The sequence below is a fragment of the Lampris incognitus genome, chromosome 2, assembly GCF_029633865.1.
Source record: "Lampris incognitus isolate fLamInc1 chromosome 2, fLamInc1.hap2, whole genome shotgun sequence".
Taxonomy (NCBI): domain Eukaryota; kingdom Metazoa; phylum Chordata; class Actinopteri; order Lampriformes; family Lampridae; genus Lampris; species Lampris incognitus.
In genome coordinates this window covers 26,794,054-26,810,529 of record NC_079212.1, presented here as the reverse complement: position 1 = coordinate 26,810,529, position 16,476 = coordinate 26,794,054, and the positions used below count along the sequence as shown (strand labels likewise).

The 16,476-nt window shown below is 42.0% G+C and overlaps 1 protein-coding gene across 2 annotated transcripts in view; it reads right to left on the bottom strand.

Moving 5' to 3' along the window:
- Window positions 1–13,560, bottom strand: part of gnai3 (guanine nucleotide binding protein (G protein), alpha inhibiting activity polypeptide 3) — a 45,204-nt gene extending 31,644 nt beyond the window's left edge. Inside the window, exons 1-9 of one of the 2 annotated variants that reach the window (XM_056302230.1) lie at window positions 13,295–13,560; window positions 10,082–10,124; window positions 9,408–9,549; window positions 9,090–9,247; window positions 7,142–7,270; window positions 5,946–6,075; window positions 5,116–5,269; window positions 3,324–3,531; window positions 2,945–2,976 (exon numbers count right to left, since the gene is read on the bottom strand). In XM_056302230.1, the coding sequence (XP_056158205.1) occupies window positions 3,341–3,531; window positions 5,116–5,269; window positions 5,946–6,075; window positions 7,142–7,270; window positions 9,090–9,247; window positions 9,408–9,549; window positions 10,082–10,124; window positions 13,295–13,412 (1,065 nt within the window). In that variant the 5' untranslated portion in view covers window positions 13,413–13,560 and the 3' untranslated portion in view covers window positions 2,945–2,976; window positions 3,324–3,340. Of the gene's footprint in view, window positions 1–1,708; window positions 2,977–3,323; window positions 3,532–5,115; window positions 5,270–5,945; window positions 6,076–7,141; window positions 7,271–9,089; window positions 9,248–9,407; window positions 9,550–10,081; window positions 10,125–13,294 lie in introns of those variants that run through there. The other variant, XM_056302229.1, reaches the window with a different exon arrangement.
- Between the last annotated feature and the right edge of the window lie 2,916 nt (window positions 13,561–16,476).

The following is a 16,476-nucleotide window of genomic DNA, read 5'->3' as shown; positions in this document are numbered from 1 at the left end:
AGCCGTCAACTGAGCATAAATACTTCAGTGATAGATCATGAAGAATAAAACCTGTGATTGATCTCTTTGTTTTTTCGGCAGAACTTCCTTTCCTACCTTAACCCCTCACCTCACATATTGGCATGATCTGAGAAGCGTTCTGAAGGAGGAGCCTGGAGGACCCTCAGTTTGCCCAGTGTTTGTGTTCACGCCACCACTTCCATGCCAAGTCCTGGGTCCTCAGCTGCTCCTTGGGTATAACCATCACCATCACCACCACCCCCACCACCAGTCATCCCTGCTATGCAGTGCATGCCACATGCAGCTGGGTTGAAACAACTATTAAGTCAAGATGTCCTTGTGGTTGTCCAGTTTCTACAAGAAGAGGTCCGACACAATGATTTTCCAGTTATGTATTTGATAGCGTTTGAAGTATGCCCCCCCTCCCGGAGGCTGCTGGTATGAAAATAAGATAGTTGCTCAGTCAATTCTCAACCGCTTCTTAGGATGTGTTTTTGACTACTGTATTTTTGCTCACACTGAAATTGGCAACCAGAGCCTGTCAAATGGATAAAATAGCCAAGGAAAACTATCGATATACTGAATAGCAACATTGCGACCTTGTTTTTGTTTTAAGTGCAGTAGTCTCTGTGGTCTCGATATTTTAACTGTAAAAAGTTGCTGAGCAGATATCCCAGTGCATACAGTATATCCAGATTACAAACCAAATTGTTCATGTATCTATGCTCGATAGTGTTTATGTATTTCAATTCACTTACGAAACTTAAAAATTTTATTCATCACATTAAAATATAAGAGAATGAAACATGGTAGAACCACTTTGTACATAAGTCTAGATCAACTGCTATATTTTAAAAGCGATGCATAATTCTATGAGGAATATATGAGAGAGGGAAAAACACTAGAGGGGCGACGTTTTATTTTCAAAAGGGATTGTAAATCTACCGAGTTTGTCCTTTCTTATGAAATGTAGAGGCATGAAATAAAGATGCATTAACTCCACCTGTGTCTGAGTGATAATGTTTTCAATGTTCAAGTTTTCCAAGTGAAAGAAAAAAAAAGGTAACAAAGGAACAATGCCAGAGTAGAAAATAAAGAGTTATTATTTGAAGTGTCCGGGTAGCATAGCGCTCTATTCTGTCGCCTACCAACATGGAGATCCTGGTTCAAATCCCCGTGTTACCTCCGGCTTGGTCGGGCGCCCCTAGACACAATTGGCCGTGTCTGCGGGTGGGAAGCCGGATGTGGGTATGTGTCCTGGTCGCTGCATTAGCGCCTTCTCTGGTTGGTTGGGACGCCTGCTCAGGGGGACTGTGGGGAATAGCGTGATCCTCCCACGTGCTATGTCCCCCTCGTGAAACCCCCTCACTGTCAGGTGAAAAGAAGCTGCTGGCCACTCCACATGTATCGGTGGAGGCATGTGGTAGTCTGCAGCCCTCCCCAGATTGGCAGAGGGGGTGGAGCAGCAACCGGAACGGCTCGGGAAGAGTTGGGTAATTGGACAGGTACAATTGGGGGGGGAAAAGGTGGGATAAAATCAAAAAGAAAAAAAAGAAGGGAGCTATTGGAGATCTGCTTTATGAAATCCTTCTCCATTTGTGTGCGAGGCCCATACCTCAGACCACAGGCCAAAAAAGGCCGATGACTGGATAAAACAGAGAGAGCTTCCCTTTGTTATGTTTTGGTCATGATCAAGCAAGTGACAGTACAAAGGAAGATGACCACTTTGTGCCATCATTTAATTGTGTCAAGATGAACAATATAACTGCACAAATTCACACTGAACCAGACACGCAACTACTGCCTGCCCTTAAGGAATGATGGCTGCTAAACACTTCTCAGTGGAGAAAGCAGCCGATCTGACCCGAACCACACTTGATTTTATTGGCAACAGATTCCTTACAGCAGAACAGAATTACGGCGTGGTTAAGGCCAAAGCACAATAACACTGACTGTAGCAAACGACTTTTTGAGTTATCTCGTTTGCTGTGTTTGGATTTCATTACTGACATCCCAATGATCCAATTTTTCAATTAAAATCCATATCTGCATTGACTTTACTGCAGTTAATATGATTCTTCTCTTAAAAGTCTGATAAAATGACAACAAAACAATCACAGTTCTCCCTTAACAAGACATCTTAGAAACTGTGTTGGAGTGAAGTGTGCTAAGTATAAAAATATTCAATACAAAGTGGTCTGATCAAAATAAAAATAACTAAATACACAACTATGCTGCACTGTTAAAACCCCTTGTGTTTAGATGAGAAAACTACTGGATTCATTAGACTCTTGCTTAATAATATCAGACACAACTAATTAGAGTATATACATCAGAAAGGTTCAAACAAAATCATTCTCAATACATTAAGTTATTGCATTCACACATCAGACAGATGGGTATTCTATGTAAGCGCAACCAAAAGTTCAAATAAAATATAACAAATGCAAAAAAGATCAATCAAATATTGAATAAAAAGAAATGTGATACAGACTTACGGCTAAGAAAAGAGGCGACATAAAAAGAGAGCTGAACAAAATGTACATATCGGTTGTTAAACTCTGAGATTCAGCACTGGATTTGATAAGCAAGCAGTTTGTTTTGGTCCTCGTACATGGTACTGTGGCAATCTAAAGATTTGGTGAGTGGATATGAAATAAGACAAAAAGGAAATTTAACTGCCAGCCCCAGGACTGGCACAAAGACCATAAATAAGACAGGACTCCAAATGAACTCACAGTGATCGCTTCACAAGCATTTTTTCCACTACTCAGCTTCCCTGCAATATGCTCTGCATTGACCATTGTAAAATCTGTTAAGAAAAAAGTAATCAGAGTAACAAGTCCCCAACTTGTAGAATTTAGGTTTCGGCATGCAGCATGGCCGCCGTCTCAGTCCTTAACCACACCTACTTCCCAAACCGTCTACTGCAGATAAGACATACCGGCACCCTAGTCCCGACTCGGCTCCCATCACCTGCGTCACAGAAAGATGGAATGACATCATTAATACCCTGTTAACACAGCAAGCACTGCATCATGTCAGGATCAGAAAAATGCATTTCAAAAAACATCTATAAATATTCAGTAAGCATGTAATTTTCATCAAAAGCAGTCCCAAAAAATTAGCTACATGTGAGATAAAAAAAAAAAATAATCACAGGGAGCGAGACTTGATTCATGTTCCTTGAGGCTGTGCAACAATCTGTTATGGCTGACTCTCGTGGCTCTGACTTCATTACTATATTGCCACATCTCACCAATGATCTGAATGAGAGGAAATCATTGATGAAATGCAGTAATGTTGAAAATGACGGTGCTGACCTGCAGGGCCTGCTGCCTCAGTACAACCCACACTCCTTCAGGTTGATTTTTATGATGACGTCGGTGACAGCGTCAAAGACAAACTGGACATTCTTGGTATCTGTGGCGCAAGTGAAGTGGGTGTAGATCTCCTTGGTATCCTTCCGTCTGTTTAAGTCCTCAAACTGGCACTGGATATAAGCTGCTGCCTCCTCATATGTGTTAGCACCTTAAGTCAATAAAATAATGAGAAAGCGGTGTTAGGGAAAGAGTACAAAAAATACCAATGGAGAAATGAATTCAAAATGTAACAAAATGTAAACATGAGGTTGAGGGACACCAATGCAAAAGCCAAAATGCTGTACAAATCAGAAACAACACTGAGCAAACGAAGTTGGAAAGTCAATGCTATTACAGTACTACTGTGTAAATCTATCCTCTGTGATGCTGGTTAATTAAATAAGAGGAACAACAGCACTCTTCCCTGTTTTCCAAGTACAAAATTAGGTCTGCCCGAATCCATTAGGAACAAAAGAAAGGTCTGGGCTACAAAAACTGACCAATGGGAAGAAAACACCCAAAACAGTGAAGAAGCAGCATGGATATCTAAGGCCCATATTCAACTCCATTTCTGATGCAGCTGGGCTGCATTATTCGTTGGCTATATGGTTATCCATAAAAAACAAACTAATACTTAGTGTTAGGCTAAACTACATTTCTGTATAGACATGTTTTTAGTCATTAACAAAATCTGAACTATTCAGGGCAGGTAGGTTGTCTTAATAATATTTTTTTTTACCCCCCCCCTTTTCTCCCCAATTGTATCCGGCCAATTACCCCACTCTCCCGAGCCATCCCAGTCGCTGCTCCACCCCCTCTGCCAATCCGGGGAGGGCTACAAATTACCACATGCCTCCTCCAATACATGTGGAGTCACCAGCCGCTTTTTTTCACCTGACAGTGAGGAGTTTCACTAGGGGGCCGTTGTGCGTGGAAGGATCACGCTACCCCCCCCCCCAGTTCCCCCTCCCCCCAAAAAGGCACCCCGACCGACCAGAGGAGGTGCTAGTGCAGCAACCAGGACACATGTCCACATCCAGCTTCCCACCTGCAGACACAGCCAATTTTGTCTATAGGGATGCCTGACCAAGCCGGAGGTAACACGGGGATTCAAATCGCCAAGCCCCGTGTTGGTAGGCAACGGAAGGCTTGTCTTACTAATTGAATTGAAAACAGAAGCCATAGATCAGAGTAGAGCTGGCAACCTCTTGTGTGGAGGATAACATTTTAACTAGATTTATTATTATGCCTATGTCTGGGAATTGAATCCTTTCAAAAGATCATTTTACACAGACCACCAACCACAAAACTGCTTGTCTGTTTGGAGAGACTAAAACCTTCAGTATCTGCCAACAGATACTGAACAGTTTCTTCTTTTTCAATATATTATTGATTGTGTATTTTTATTGATTGTCCACTGATAGCTGTTCTTGTCATTGCAAGGGCTGTGTTACATCACTTCATCTGCTTGTAATTCATAAAAAAGGAGCAATAAAAACAGCATTTGCTAAAATGAAGAATAACTTGCTTTAAACTCTATCAAAAAATAAACAATGAATTTAGTTCAGTTGCTGAGAATAATTCCAAAGTATTAGTAATAGAAATGGATCAAAATATTTCTTTTGAACAAAACACCCATGTACACAGACAACATAACATTACACAAGAAAAAAAAGGATTACCGTGTTTTTTGTAATGTGATACTGATTACATATCAATCAAGGCTTGTAAAATGTATTAAAATATGTGTTACCTGAGTACTCGGGGTAACAGATGGTAAGTGAACTCCTGCTAATCTTCTCCTCAAACAGGTCCTTCTTGTTGAGGAAGAGTATAATGGAGGTGTCTGTGAACCATTTATTATTGCAGATGGAGTCAAAAAGCTTCATGCTCTCATGCATGCGGTTCTGAGGAAAACAAATCAAACAAACCCCAATTTTCCAACCTTGTCAACAATGTCCCTTTAATAATCACACATTAAACTACACTTGAACTTACTATATCACAAAATCAAATCAAACAAAATCAAAATTTCTTTGTATGCCAAAAGGTAGGCCAAATTGATCAACCTAAAATGTAAGCAAGTAAACAACACAGAAAACAGGATCAAGGGGGTGCCCAGGAAGCATAGAGGTCTATTCCGCTGCCTGCCAACACGGGGATCCCAGTTCAAATGCCCGTGTTACCTCTGGCTTGGTCAGGCATCTCTACAGACACAATTGGCCGTGTCTGCGTGTGGGAAGCCGGATGTGGATGTGTGTCCTGGTCACTGCACTAGCGCCTCCTCTGGTCAGTTGGGGCGCCTGTTTGGGGGGGGGGGGGGATAGCATGATCCTCCCACGCGCTACGTCCCCCTGGCGAAACTCCTCACTGTCAGGTGAAAAAAAGCGGCTGGTGACTCCACATGTATCGGAGGAGGCATGTGGTAGTCTGTAGCCCTCCCCGGATCGGCAGAGGGGGTGGAGCAGCGACCGGGACGGCTCAGAAGAATAGGGTAATTGCCTGGATACAATTGGGGAGAAAAAGGGGAGGGGGGGGTGGGAATAAAAAAAAGAAAACAATCAAAACAGCACTGTGTCTTACCATCTCCTCGTCCTCAGCCAAGACAAGGTCATAGTCACTGAGTGCTACACAGAAGATGATTGCTGTTACGCCCTCAAAACAATGGATCCACTTCTTCCTCTCTGATCGCTGTCCCCCAACATCAAACATCCTGTAAACAGGGGCACATGCACACAAGTACTGCAAAAATACACCACTGCACATTCCCCTAGCCTTGATGCAACTGAGCAAGGTGCCTTTTTAAAATCAGAGTAAAAGGACAATTTACAAAATAACTGAACAAGTCTACAGACCTCTCCATCATCATCATTATCTCTGTAGCACGCCTGTCATGCTGTTTTTCCCTCCACCTGAGGTCCTCTAAGACAAACTGAGGCTATTTTGAGCTAATTCATCCATCCATCCATTATCCAAGCTGCTTATCCCAATTGGGGTCTCGGGATGTTGGAGCCTATCCCAGCAGTCATTGGGCGGGCAGGCAGGGAGACACCTTGGACAGGCTGCCAGGCCATCTCGGGGCCGACAAATTCGCACCTAGGGACAATTTAGTACGACCGATTCACCTGGCCTACATGTCTTTGGACTGTGGGAGGAAACAAGAGCACCCGGAGGAAACACACATGGACAGGGGGAGAACACGCAAGCTCCACACAGGGGACGACCTGGGATGACCCCCAAGGTTGGACAACCCCGGGGTTCAAACCCAGGACCTTCTTGCTGTGAGGCAACCGCACTACCCACTGCACCACTGTGCCGCTGAGCCAATTCAACAAACAGAAAAAAGGAAAAATTGTTATGTGGTCTTGAATAGAATCTATGACTACATTTCTCAGGAAACCAAGCCCTGTGTAATGGACAAGTCTTCTAAGTTAGTGTGTCACCAAGAGATTGTTTGTGGTTTACGGCCTCCTTTGCTAATTGTTGACAATTATTTTCAGGCTGTTTCAAATTCTCAGCTGATGACTGTCAGGTGAATGTACAAATTCTATCTATGTCAAAATAATTCCCATTGATAAAGTCTGGTGCAATCTTTGCTCGTGTGAACTTGTCTATTTGCTGAGCAAATAAACTGACTCAGAGAGACTACTAAAGGCTGATGATATGTTGTATGACACAAATGGAACATTTTAAACTTCAAATGGCACACATTTGTCGCCAAGATAGTCCTATAAGATGTATGCTACAAACATGTGAGAAATGAGATCACTCAGACTCACTTGAAATAGAGCTCTTTGAAGGTGAAGTGGGTTTCTACAATGCCAGTGGTCTTCACACGTGTACGCAGCACATCTTGCTGAGTGGGGACGTAGCTCTGCTGAGAGATCCTGTCCAAGTCATTGAGGTAGCTGAGGAACGCACACGCACACGCACGCAGGCACACACACACACACATTATATATATGAAGATGCCCATGGACACAAAACATACACATTGACATGCAACAGAAGTTCACACTACAAAAACAAACACCACATTAGACCCAAAACACAACCAACAGTCAACTCAAAATATCTGTTCCACAGGGAGAAATATTTCATTTTTGAAACTTTTTTTTTTATTAACAACCTGTCGAAACACTTCACGTGGAAAACCTATAATCAATAACCAAATAATTGTGCATCCAAAGCAGGCTAAACATAGCAAAACAGTAAGATGTTCTCTGGGCCAATCAGGTGGACTGGAGCTTTTGTACTGAAGACAGATATGCAAGGACCCTGCAAAATCACACTAAATATGGGTTCATATTTTGATGGATGATAAACACTGACTGCTTATAGGATGACTGAAAACAGAGTCATCCCAAACTAACTCCACTGGTCTCTGCAATCTGGAATTACAGACCAAGTGAACCTAGAGCCACCACACATCTTCTGTTTTCACAACAAAGAGCATGCCCTTCACACACGGCTACCTTCTTTTGGGGGAGCTACAAAAGAAAAGCTACTAAAATGAATACCTCGGGGGGGAGGTCAAACAAAAAGGTAACAAACAGCTATAAACTTGACTTTTTTTTTTTTAAGAAAAATATGCATTCTTCGCACTCAGCATTTTTAACTGACTGAATTTAATCTTAACCTAAAAACACAAGTCAAGGTAAGGATCAAATGGACAGAAATACTGCCGGTTCCAACTGCCAGTTTCATATTTGCCTCTTGTTCCTTTCGGGAAAATTTTCAGCTGAACAAGTATTTTGTTAACAAGCTGACACAAGAGCACAAAGAACAAGACCTATCTTGTCTCCGTCCTGTTCTTGCAAAGAAAGACGTTTCACGCACAAGCAGGAAACAAAAAAAAAACAGCTCTCATTCTTACACAGCAAAAAACTGTCACCCTCCATGTAGTGATGAAAATAAGAGCAGGAGGCATTCCTTTCTTAAGCCTAGAGTAAGTCATGCTTGAAGAAGAATGGTTCATGCAAAGTGTAAATATCGACTTAAGGGGTTAGAAAGTTCAGCTCGAGAAATGAGTTGAGCTATCTGTTGAAGAGTTTCACTTGTTTCAGAAATACATACAATCGAGTGTGGAGAAGAGTACTGCTTTAGCACCAAGAGAACGTTTGATTCAAAAACTTTTTTTTTTTGGAGTTGACTTGCAGTTTTAACACCCTGTTTGACTCCCCCCCTCTAAATCCCATGGATGCATTTGAAACCACCATACCAAAAAAGCAAGGTTGAACCTGAGTTTCAATGACTGATGTTGCACTTTCTGTTAGTAAAGGCTCTTCTATGGGCTTCATCATATCCACTTTTTAGCCACTGCAACTTCTCTTCTTCAAACTTGCTGTGTGAGAATTATAAATTATGAAAATATACAGCACAAAGTGCTGTATATTTTCCTGCCTGACAATAACTTTTAAAATGAGCATCTACAAAAGCATTCACAATTTGCATATTCATTCATGGATTAGCATTTGTCTTAAAAAGGACATCTGTTGGCATGTAAATCTTAAGGATTCTAGATTCAAGAATAATAAGATTCTTAAGACTCAACGCTATCTTAATTTTATCATGATTGTTATTTTTTGGATGTTTTCTTCATCTCCGGAATGAAAGTTCAATCTTTGCCTGAATCCTGGGCTACGGACACACTGCGGTCACCTGAGAGATTCACTAAATGTGGTTGTTGGTGGTGAGTCAAATATTCAGAAAAGGGAACAGACTTACTATGATGCAGAATCATTGAGCTGATACTCTCGGGATCGGGTGAAGCAGGCCTGAACTCCACCGTCCGTCCAGAGTCTCCGAATCACACCAGTCAGCTCTGCTGACATCACCCCCTCCTCTGCAGAGCTCGCTAGAGCAAACAGTTGGCGGGCATCGTCCTGGTAACAGAGACAATACCTGCTGTCATTCTGAATCTTTCTCTTGCATTGATTAATTTTGTGAAAGTTGTGTAAAGGTCAGTGAGCTCGATGAGAACCACTACAAATCAGCTCTCTGAATGCCAGAGCACTGTAGGATGGAGGCCGAGAGTCAGCTTACCGCACGTACAGCATCCCCAAAATCTATCTTTAGCCGGCCCATCGCCCTGATGATTGCAATGATAGACTGGATGGTGTTGCTGTAGACCACCACTTTATACTGCTTGCACTCCTCTTCTGAGTAGCCATCTTCATGAATAATTCTGGGGGATAGAAAAAAACCCATTGAGCTCTTAGGCTTTGAGTGAGTCTGAGTGACAGTCAGAACACAGTGGGGATGTCTGTAACAAATGTGGAACAAATAAAAGATTTGAATTTTTTTTTCTCATGCAAACACTGATATTAGTGTTGGAATTTGTGGCTGAATGAGTATGCAGCAGGCCTAATGTGGGAAACCGGGGGAGTCTATTCAGGTCTTGCCAGGCTATGGCTGGCCTCGGTGACCATTGTTTGGCAGGTTACATAAAAGGGTACTTCCTCTTTTGCCTGAGCCGAGCAAAATGAGGCTCTATAACTCTGCTTCCACAGCACTTCCACAAAGATTGAACTCAGCCTGTAATTGCAATTTTTCCTGCACCATTAACCTCTGACAAGAGAGCTGAATTTGGACCACAGTGGCTATGTCTTTTATAAGTGGATCACAGAAATTGCGTTGAAGTTTTCTGCAGTAAAAAGAAGTATGACTGAATATCATCTGGACTTATTAATATGGCTATGTGATTGACTGGAACTTACTTCATCTGCTTCACTATGGTGCTTTTCCCAGATTCCCCAGCACCTGAAAAAGAGAAACAATACTGCGAATGACATCAGCCACAAACATCTAGTCTGCAATGTGTCACAGTTTTAGACCGCTCTTACAGGAAGCTTTATTCTCACATTTGCATTAGTAGCTATCTTACACATTAATATCTTGAAATGGAGAAATACAAAGTCAGCTTTTCATTCTGTGTGAACTTACTTTGAACTCAAGTCTATTCATTCTAAATGCTGTGCACATGTTGGCATCAAGCAGAAGCAGCCACGTAATGAATGTTACAGGATGACATTTATACAGAAGCAGGCTGTGACTACAGTCATAACATGCTCCCTTCTAATACAACTATTTGATGCGCCAAGCAGAGGTTTGGGAGGATGAGTTTGTGAATTCTGCCTCACAAATCTGACTCCTCTATTGGATCATATTTATAGCACAAAGTGAGTGGGCTATAGGATAGGAAGGCACATGAACACCAATACATTTCAGGAATCAGCAAACAGTTGCTAGCCCCTTCTACAGTGGAGTTTGGGAGATGGTGAAGCACAGCTGCAGGGCAACATGGCAATTCTTAAATAGTGACAGACACTAATGGCTGCCCCTATAGGAAACAATGAAACTGATTACAGTGGTACATTACATGGTTAGTATATATGATTGCAGTTAATTTGATAAACAAAAATGACAAGGAAAAACCTGTCATTGGCTGTATTATGGTATACAATGATTAAACTTTTCAGCAGTTAAGATAACATTAAGAAAAATTTGGAAAGAATTTAACCACAAAGAATCTTTATCTCTTAATTGAATGATCCAAACAGGAAACAGTTGTCATGCTGCTGACTGAGCCCAAATGTTTCCACTAATGTTAGAGAGACAGTTGCAGATATCATGCTGTTTGGGACATTAGGGAGCACAAAGGGCAAAAAAATACAGATTTTTTTCTGCGGGGCTATTGGCTATCTAGGAAAATGCCCATCCACTACACAAAATCCATCCTTGCCTTGGTACTACTACTACTACTTTCGGCTGCTCCCGTTAGGGGTCGCCACAGCGGATCATCCATTTCATCCTTGCCTTGGTAGACTCTCAGAAAAGAGGTGTGAAAGGTTCATGCCCATTATATTGACTTGGACTTTATGTGACTGACTGAGTCGAATGGAAAGAAATTGCTTTCCATAAACATCTGGGGTGAGTTTACACTGGCATGGGAATTGCTTGTAGCAAAGCAAAGCAAAGCCACAACAGTTATCAGCAACCGCAGCATGAAGATTTCAGGCACTGGACTTAGAAATATGGGTGACTATCATTTCCTTGAGACAACCAAGATAAGTGTAGAAATTAGTTTAAACTTATATTTTAGTTTAAGTATATTTAAAGATATGTTCCCTAGGTGGCGAGATATTTGGCATTGCCACTGCCTCAAAGCACAGAATTTTACCCAAAGAGGCCCAAAGATGCATAATACTGCATCTTCAGATGTGTGCGCAAAGCAGGGAGAAGAGCACACAATGTGACGAGGTCGTTCTTTAATATTCCCATTCACCAGTTTTCTCATTCATGGCATTTTTTGGCCATTTTTGGCCCAGAAATCGAACTTCACACAGGCATTCGGGGTGTCATCCAAACCCATCTAGGGAAACGTCACGGAGTAAGACTTCAAACCAAGCCTCATTTAACAAGAATGTTGAATAGATATTCTATATGAATCACTATTGGTGGTTAAACAGGAGGTCATTTTCATTGGAAGGGTGCTCTTGCCTTCCAGCACTGTGGTTTTGCATAAAGAAACCAGCCAAGCTCCCCTTTGTTTTTCCCTATAACTCTCCTATCCCAGGACAGACAAGAGAGGCAGGCTGTGCCTGGAAAAATCCCTTTCCGCGTAGCCCTGTGGTTGGGCCTTGAAAATGAATGTTTCCATATGAAGGGATTTCAGGCCGTTTTGTACTCTTGCAGCATGGCCCTTATCACTTTCCAGTTAATTCACAAGAGAGCGGTTAGCTGGCGAGTTCAACCGCTTGGGATCCATCCATACTCTTGCGGCAAAGTTTCATTGGCAACCAAATCTACATTAGCTCATTTGAAATCTAGTTCAGGTTTCACACCTCTCATTCCACCCACTTAAAACTGCTTGTCTTGCATGCAATAAATCAAAACGGTCCTGTTGTGACATTGCTTCCAAGCTTTTGTAGCTCCTAACCTAATCTGTGAACTGAACACAACAGAAAAAACACTGGCAAAGTCCTGGCATGGTCAAGGTCTCAGGGTAGTTTGGATTTCATTGATTTTTACAGAGGGATTTCAACAGACGCCCATGAGAAATGGGTACAATTTCCAGCAATTCAGAGATGGAAACACTACATGTTTTATGCGTCTCCCTTACATTAATGTTTTTAGGCACTTTGGTAAAACCAACAATATACAATTACTAGGCAGATCACACAGATGTTGACAGTTGCAGAGATCGAACTTAGGACTTTTCTGTCACAGGGTGGTCTCCCTTACTGCTCAGCTTGTGTACCCACTGTGGGACAGATCATGACATGAAACTGGCAGGCCTCCATTCTTATGCATCTGGTCCATGAGTTCTTTCACTGTGATAAAAGTTAACCAGGAAAACCTTTTTTTAAAGGCCCACACATTAATCTTAGCCCTAACAGGTGGACTTAATCAATTTATCTAGGGATTATCATAAACACATGTTCTTTGAAGCTGTAAATTTTTATTGCACAGCTGGCCTGTGCTAAAATGAAGATTGTGAAAGTTGATTTTTCACCTGTAGACCTTTGCCTTAAAGAGTGCATATTTGATATGCATGCTTTGCTTGTTTATTCAAGGGGAAATGGATTGAGGCTCTGAAGGACTTGAGTTTGCCTGTTCTCACCAACACTACCTTCTCACAAATTTCAGAATAAAGCTGAGTTCAACTATATATGCAATAACCTATTGCCTACTATCAACAAGACAGTGTGTGTGTGTGTGTGTGTGTGTGTGTGTGTGTGTGTTTTGAAGGGATGGGGGTGGGTAATGTATATGATAGCCAAGACAAACACCCCGAGGTTTAGTCTCGATTTGCAGAAATATCCAAACATAAACGATCAAGCCTTCAGTCTGAGTGACGAGTGTAGTCCTAAAACAAAAATCGGTTCCTGCATTACAGAAAGTGTGCAGAAAATCATGCGTGTTCTCACCGAGCAGAAGCAGTTTCACTTCCCTTGATGCCTTTTCTCCATCTTCTCGCAAGTTTTTGTCAATCATTTTACTCCTCTCCACGGCAGCTTTGTCTTCGGCGCTAATCGTGCAACCCATTTTACTCAAACTTTCTACTGTTAGTGGCCTCTTGCTCCGGCAGTGCTGCTCATGAAAGTTGTCCAAATGAACGGCTGTAAATCGGTGCGTCAAGTTCCCCTGCCACACACACACAGGGAAGGGAAAGGCGTTGGCACTATACGTCTGTCTCGCCAATTTAGCCCCACATGGGAGTTGATGGTAATCTCACGCAGTGCTAGAGTCTACTTACAGTAGTGTTGAGTTGAGGGGGGGGGGATGTTCCCTAATAATGTGGATATCTGTTATGTCTTGTCCAACTTATCCGTACACTCGTCCACAGCCAACCGACTAGAAGTGTCAAGAAAGCCAGCGCAGTATCTCAAACCAAAATAGTACGCAGGGGGGAAAAAAACACTTATACTCCAAGCGAAAGATGTCAAAATGTAGCTTCTTTTTAGTGAGCTTTATCCAGCCGTTTCAGCAAAAAGAAGAAAAAGAAGAAGACGAAAGAAATTCACACGCAAAAAATATCCCGGTTTATCATTCAACTTGCTGTTGCGCAGCCGCGCTCGCTGTGTACCGCTGATCCAGATGTAGAGAAAAAACTGCTAGGGAGGGAAAAAATTATTGCTTCCTCCGTTGGTCGGGAAATGTAGTCTTCCTTACAGCCGGTCCTTGTTCACCGTGTATTTACGGAGGGTGAGGAGACCTGGTCTCTTCAGATACAGATTTTGTGCTCTTCTAAATGCTTTCCCGAAAAACCTTGACTTAAACGACTAACTGCTGGTAATGAAGGTACGAGGCAGCGAACAGTTCTCAAAGCGGCTCCCGTTCATTTCATCATCATCATCATCATCATCATCATCATCATCTTCCCGTGCATTTACAAGTTTTGAATCCATGCAAGACTTTGTATGATGACAGAGCGCCCCCAGTGGGATTTCAATGTAACTACATTTAGCGTCGTTTCGCGAACAGAAAAACAGCTTTTAAATGCATTGACAAAAAAGATCAACTCAAATAACGATTAACTTAATTCAAAATCTCATAATTTAATTTGTTCTTGCTTTGTGTATTTTTTTCATTTTGTCTTGCAGGGATGGGCAACTTGATCCAGAAATGGCCGGTCTCGGTGCAGGTGTTTGTTCCAACCAAGCAGTCACACACCTGATTCTATTAGTCAGCCAAAAGTCTTCGCTAGGGACCTTGATTTGTAGACTCGTGTGTGTAACTGCTTGGTTGGAACAAACATCTGCACCCACACCGGCCCTTTCTGGATTATGTTGCCCATCCATGATAGGGTCTAATTTAGATTATAATAATTATCTATTGAGACACGTTTATTATATTATCTGCAGTGTAGACAGTTGATAACTACCTGCTATTATAAGGAAACCATAATCACAGAAATTTATATTATGGTTCTTTTTTGTAACCTTTTTTTTTACCTGTTTATGGTTCTTTTCTACCTTCATAATGGGCACTTAAAAGATTTTCCTCTGTCTAAAATTGGCAATGAGCTCAAATTTAACGTTCATTTTCTGTGTAAACATTTTCTGAAATGTGATGTGATACACAGTGGGTCTACATTTCCAGCATTATACAGTGTCAGTATGCATGTCATAATCTATGAACTCCCAGTCTTTATCATGTCAATGCCCCACAAAAAGTTTAGGAAAGATTTTTATCTCTGGCATCGCTATTCAAAAAAGTTTTTGTTATTAAGCTCACAGTTATATAACGTTCATTTAATACTGAAGGTGGGACACCCAGAGTGACAATAAAACCTTCGGTCAAAACAGTTATTTTTTTGTTTTGTTTCCTCATTTGTACATTTTCTCATTGTGCTGAGAGTCAGTGTGATAATGTAATTAACCTATTCAACGTTTTGATGAGGGCCCTGTACTAATTCCTCAAGGATTCCAATGGATACCCCACTTCTGAAACCACATTTCTGATGACTTTTGCCCCTTTTACCTGAGCAGCTCCAGTCTCCCGCTCATCCTCGCATCCACATCCCCCTTTTGAAATGTCATCGGCAAACGTTACCAAGGCAACAGATGATCTGAGGGTAGTCAGAACTTGGAAGTAAGTGAGAAATTCATGTGAGTGAGCTCACCCTATCTCCACCGAGGAAGACTTCACAGTGAAGCAAACATCACAGACGGACATGTTTTGATGCGTTTGGCACTAGTCAACACACAGAGATCCATAAGCCTTTCCCTAATGCCCTGAGCTGTTCTTTCTCTTCGTGTGTGTGTGTGTGTGTGGGGGGGGGGTCTTGAAGATTTGATGGTGCTAAAACGCAATGTACTGTAGATTTGTGGACAACCCATCCTCTGGGTGTGTACTCAATGGTCCTCTGGAGAGAGACAGCCAACTCTCGCTCTCTTTTTTTCTCCCTGTCCTTGTGTACTTTCAATGGACTGTTGTAAAACCATCAGAAAGGTCAGGCTGTTTGAACCGTTTCACTAAGCTCTCCACGACTTAACATGAAAGCAATGTTTGAGTCACTGCATCAGTTAGTGAGAGGGAAAAGGGAGAATAAGAACATCAGGATAGGAGGACAAAGGAAAATGGGATCCGGTAAATAGAAGTGTAAAGAACAAGGATGAACCTTTGGTGGTGCTATGTTTATGGTGGTCCCCTCTATATGACTGCATTGTTGTTGTTGTTTTGTAAGATAGGAGGCAATCGGCAATGAGATATTGTTTGTGTTGATCAAAGCCCGCAGATTCTTTGAATGTGTGAAGTTTTACATACCGAAATTGAAATGTTACCGCCAATGAACCACTTACCTTTGATGTTACTTCTGATGTGCATGACCCAACGTTGCGTATTCATTTGACTGTCAGTCCATTGTATGGTTAAGGTCAGTGAGAGAGACAGGTCAGTGAGGGTGGGCATCAGTTGGGCCACTGAGTACTACGGTTTCACTCACAACCCTACCCCCCAGCAAACAACCCCCCCCACACACACATAGCACATTGATAATGGGCCTATCAGTGCTGCCTCCTTCGAAATATCCCTCCTCTTTCGTCCCGAGAGATATATTTCACCACTTTGTCTCTGTGCCCCCACCTGCACCATGAACAAACACATG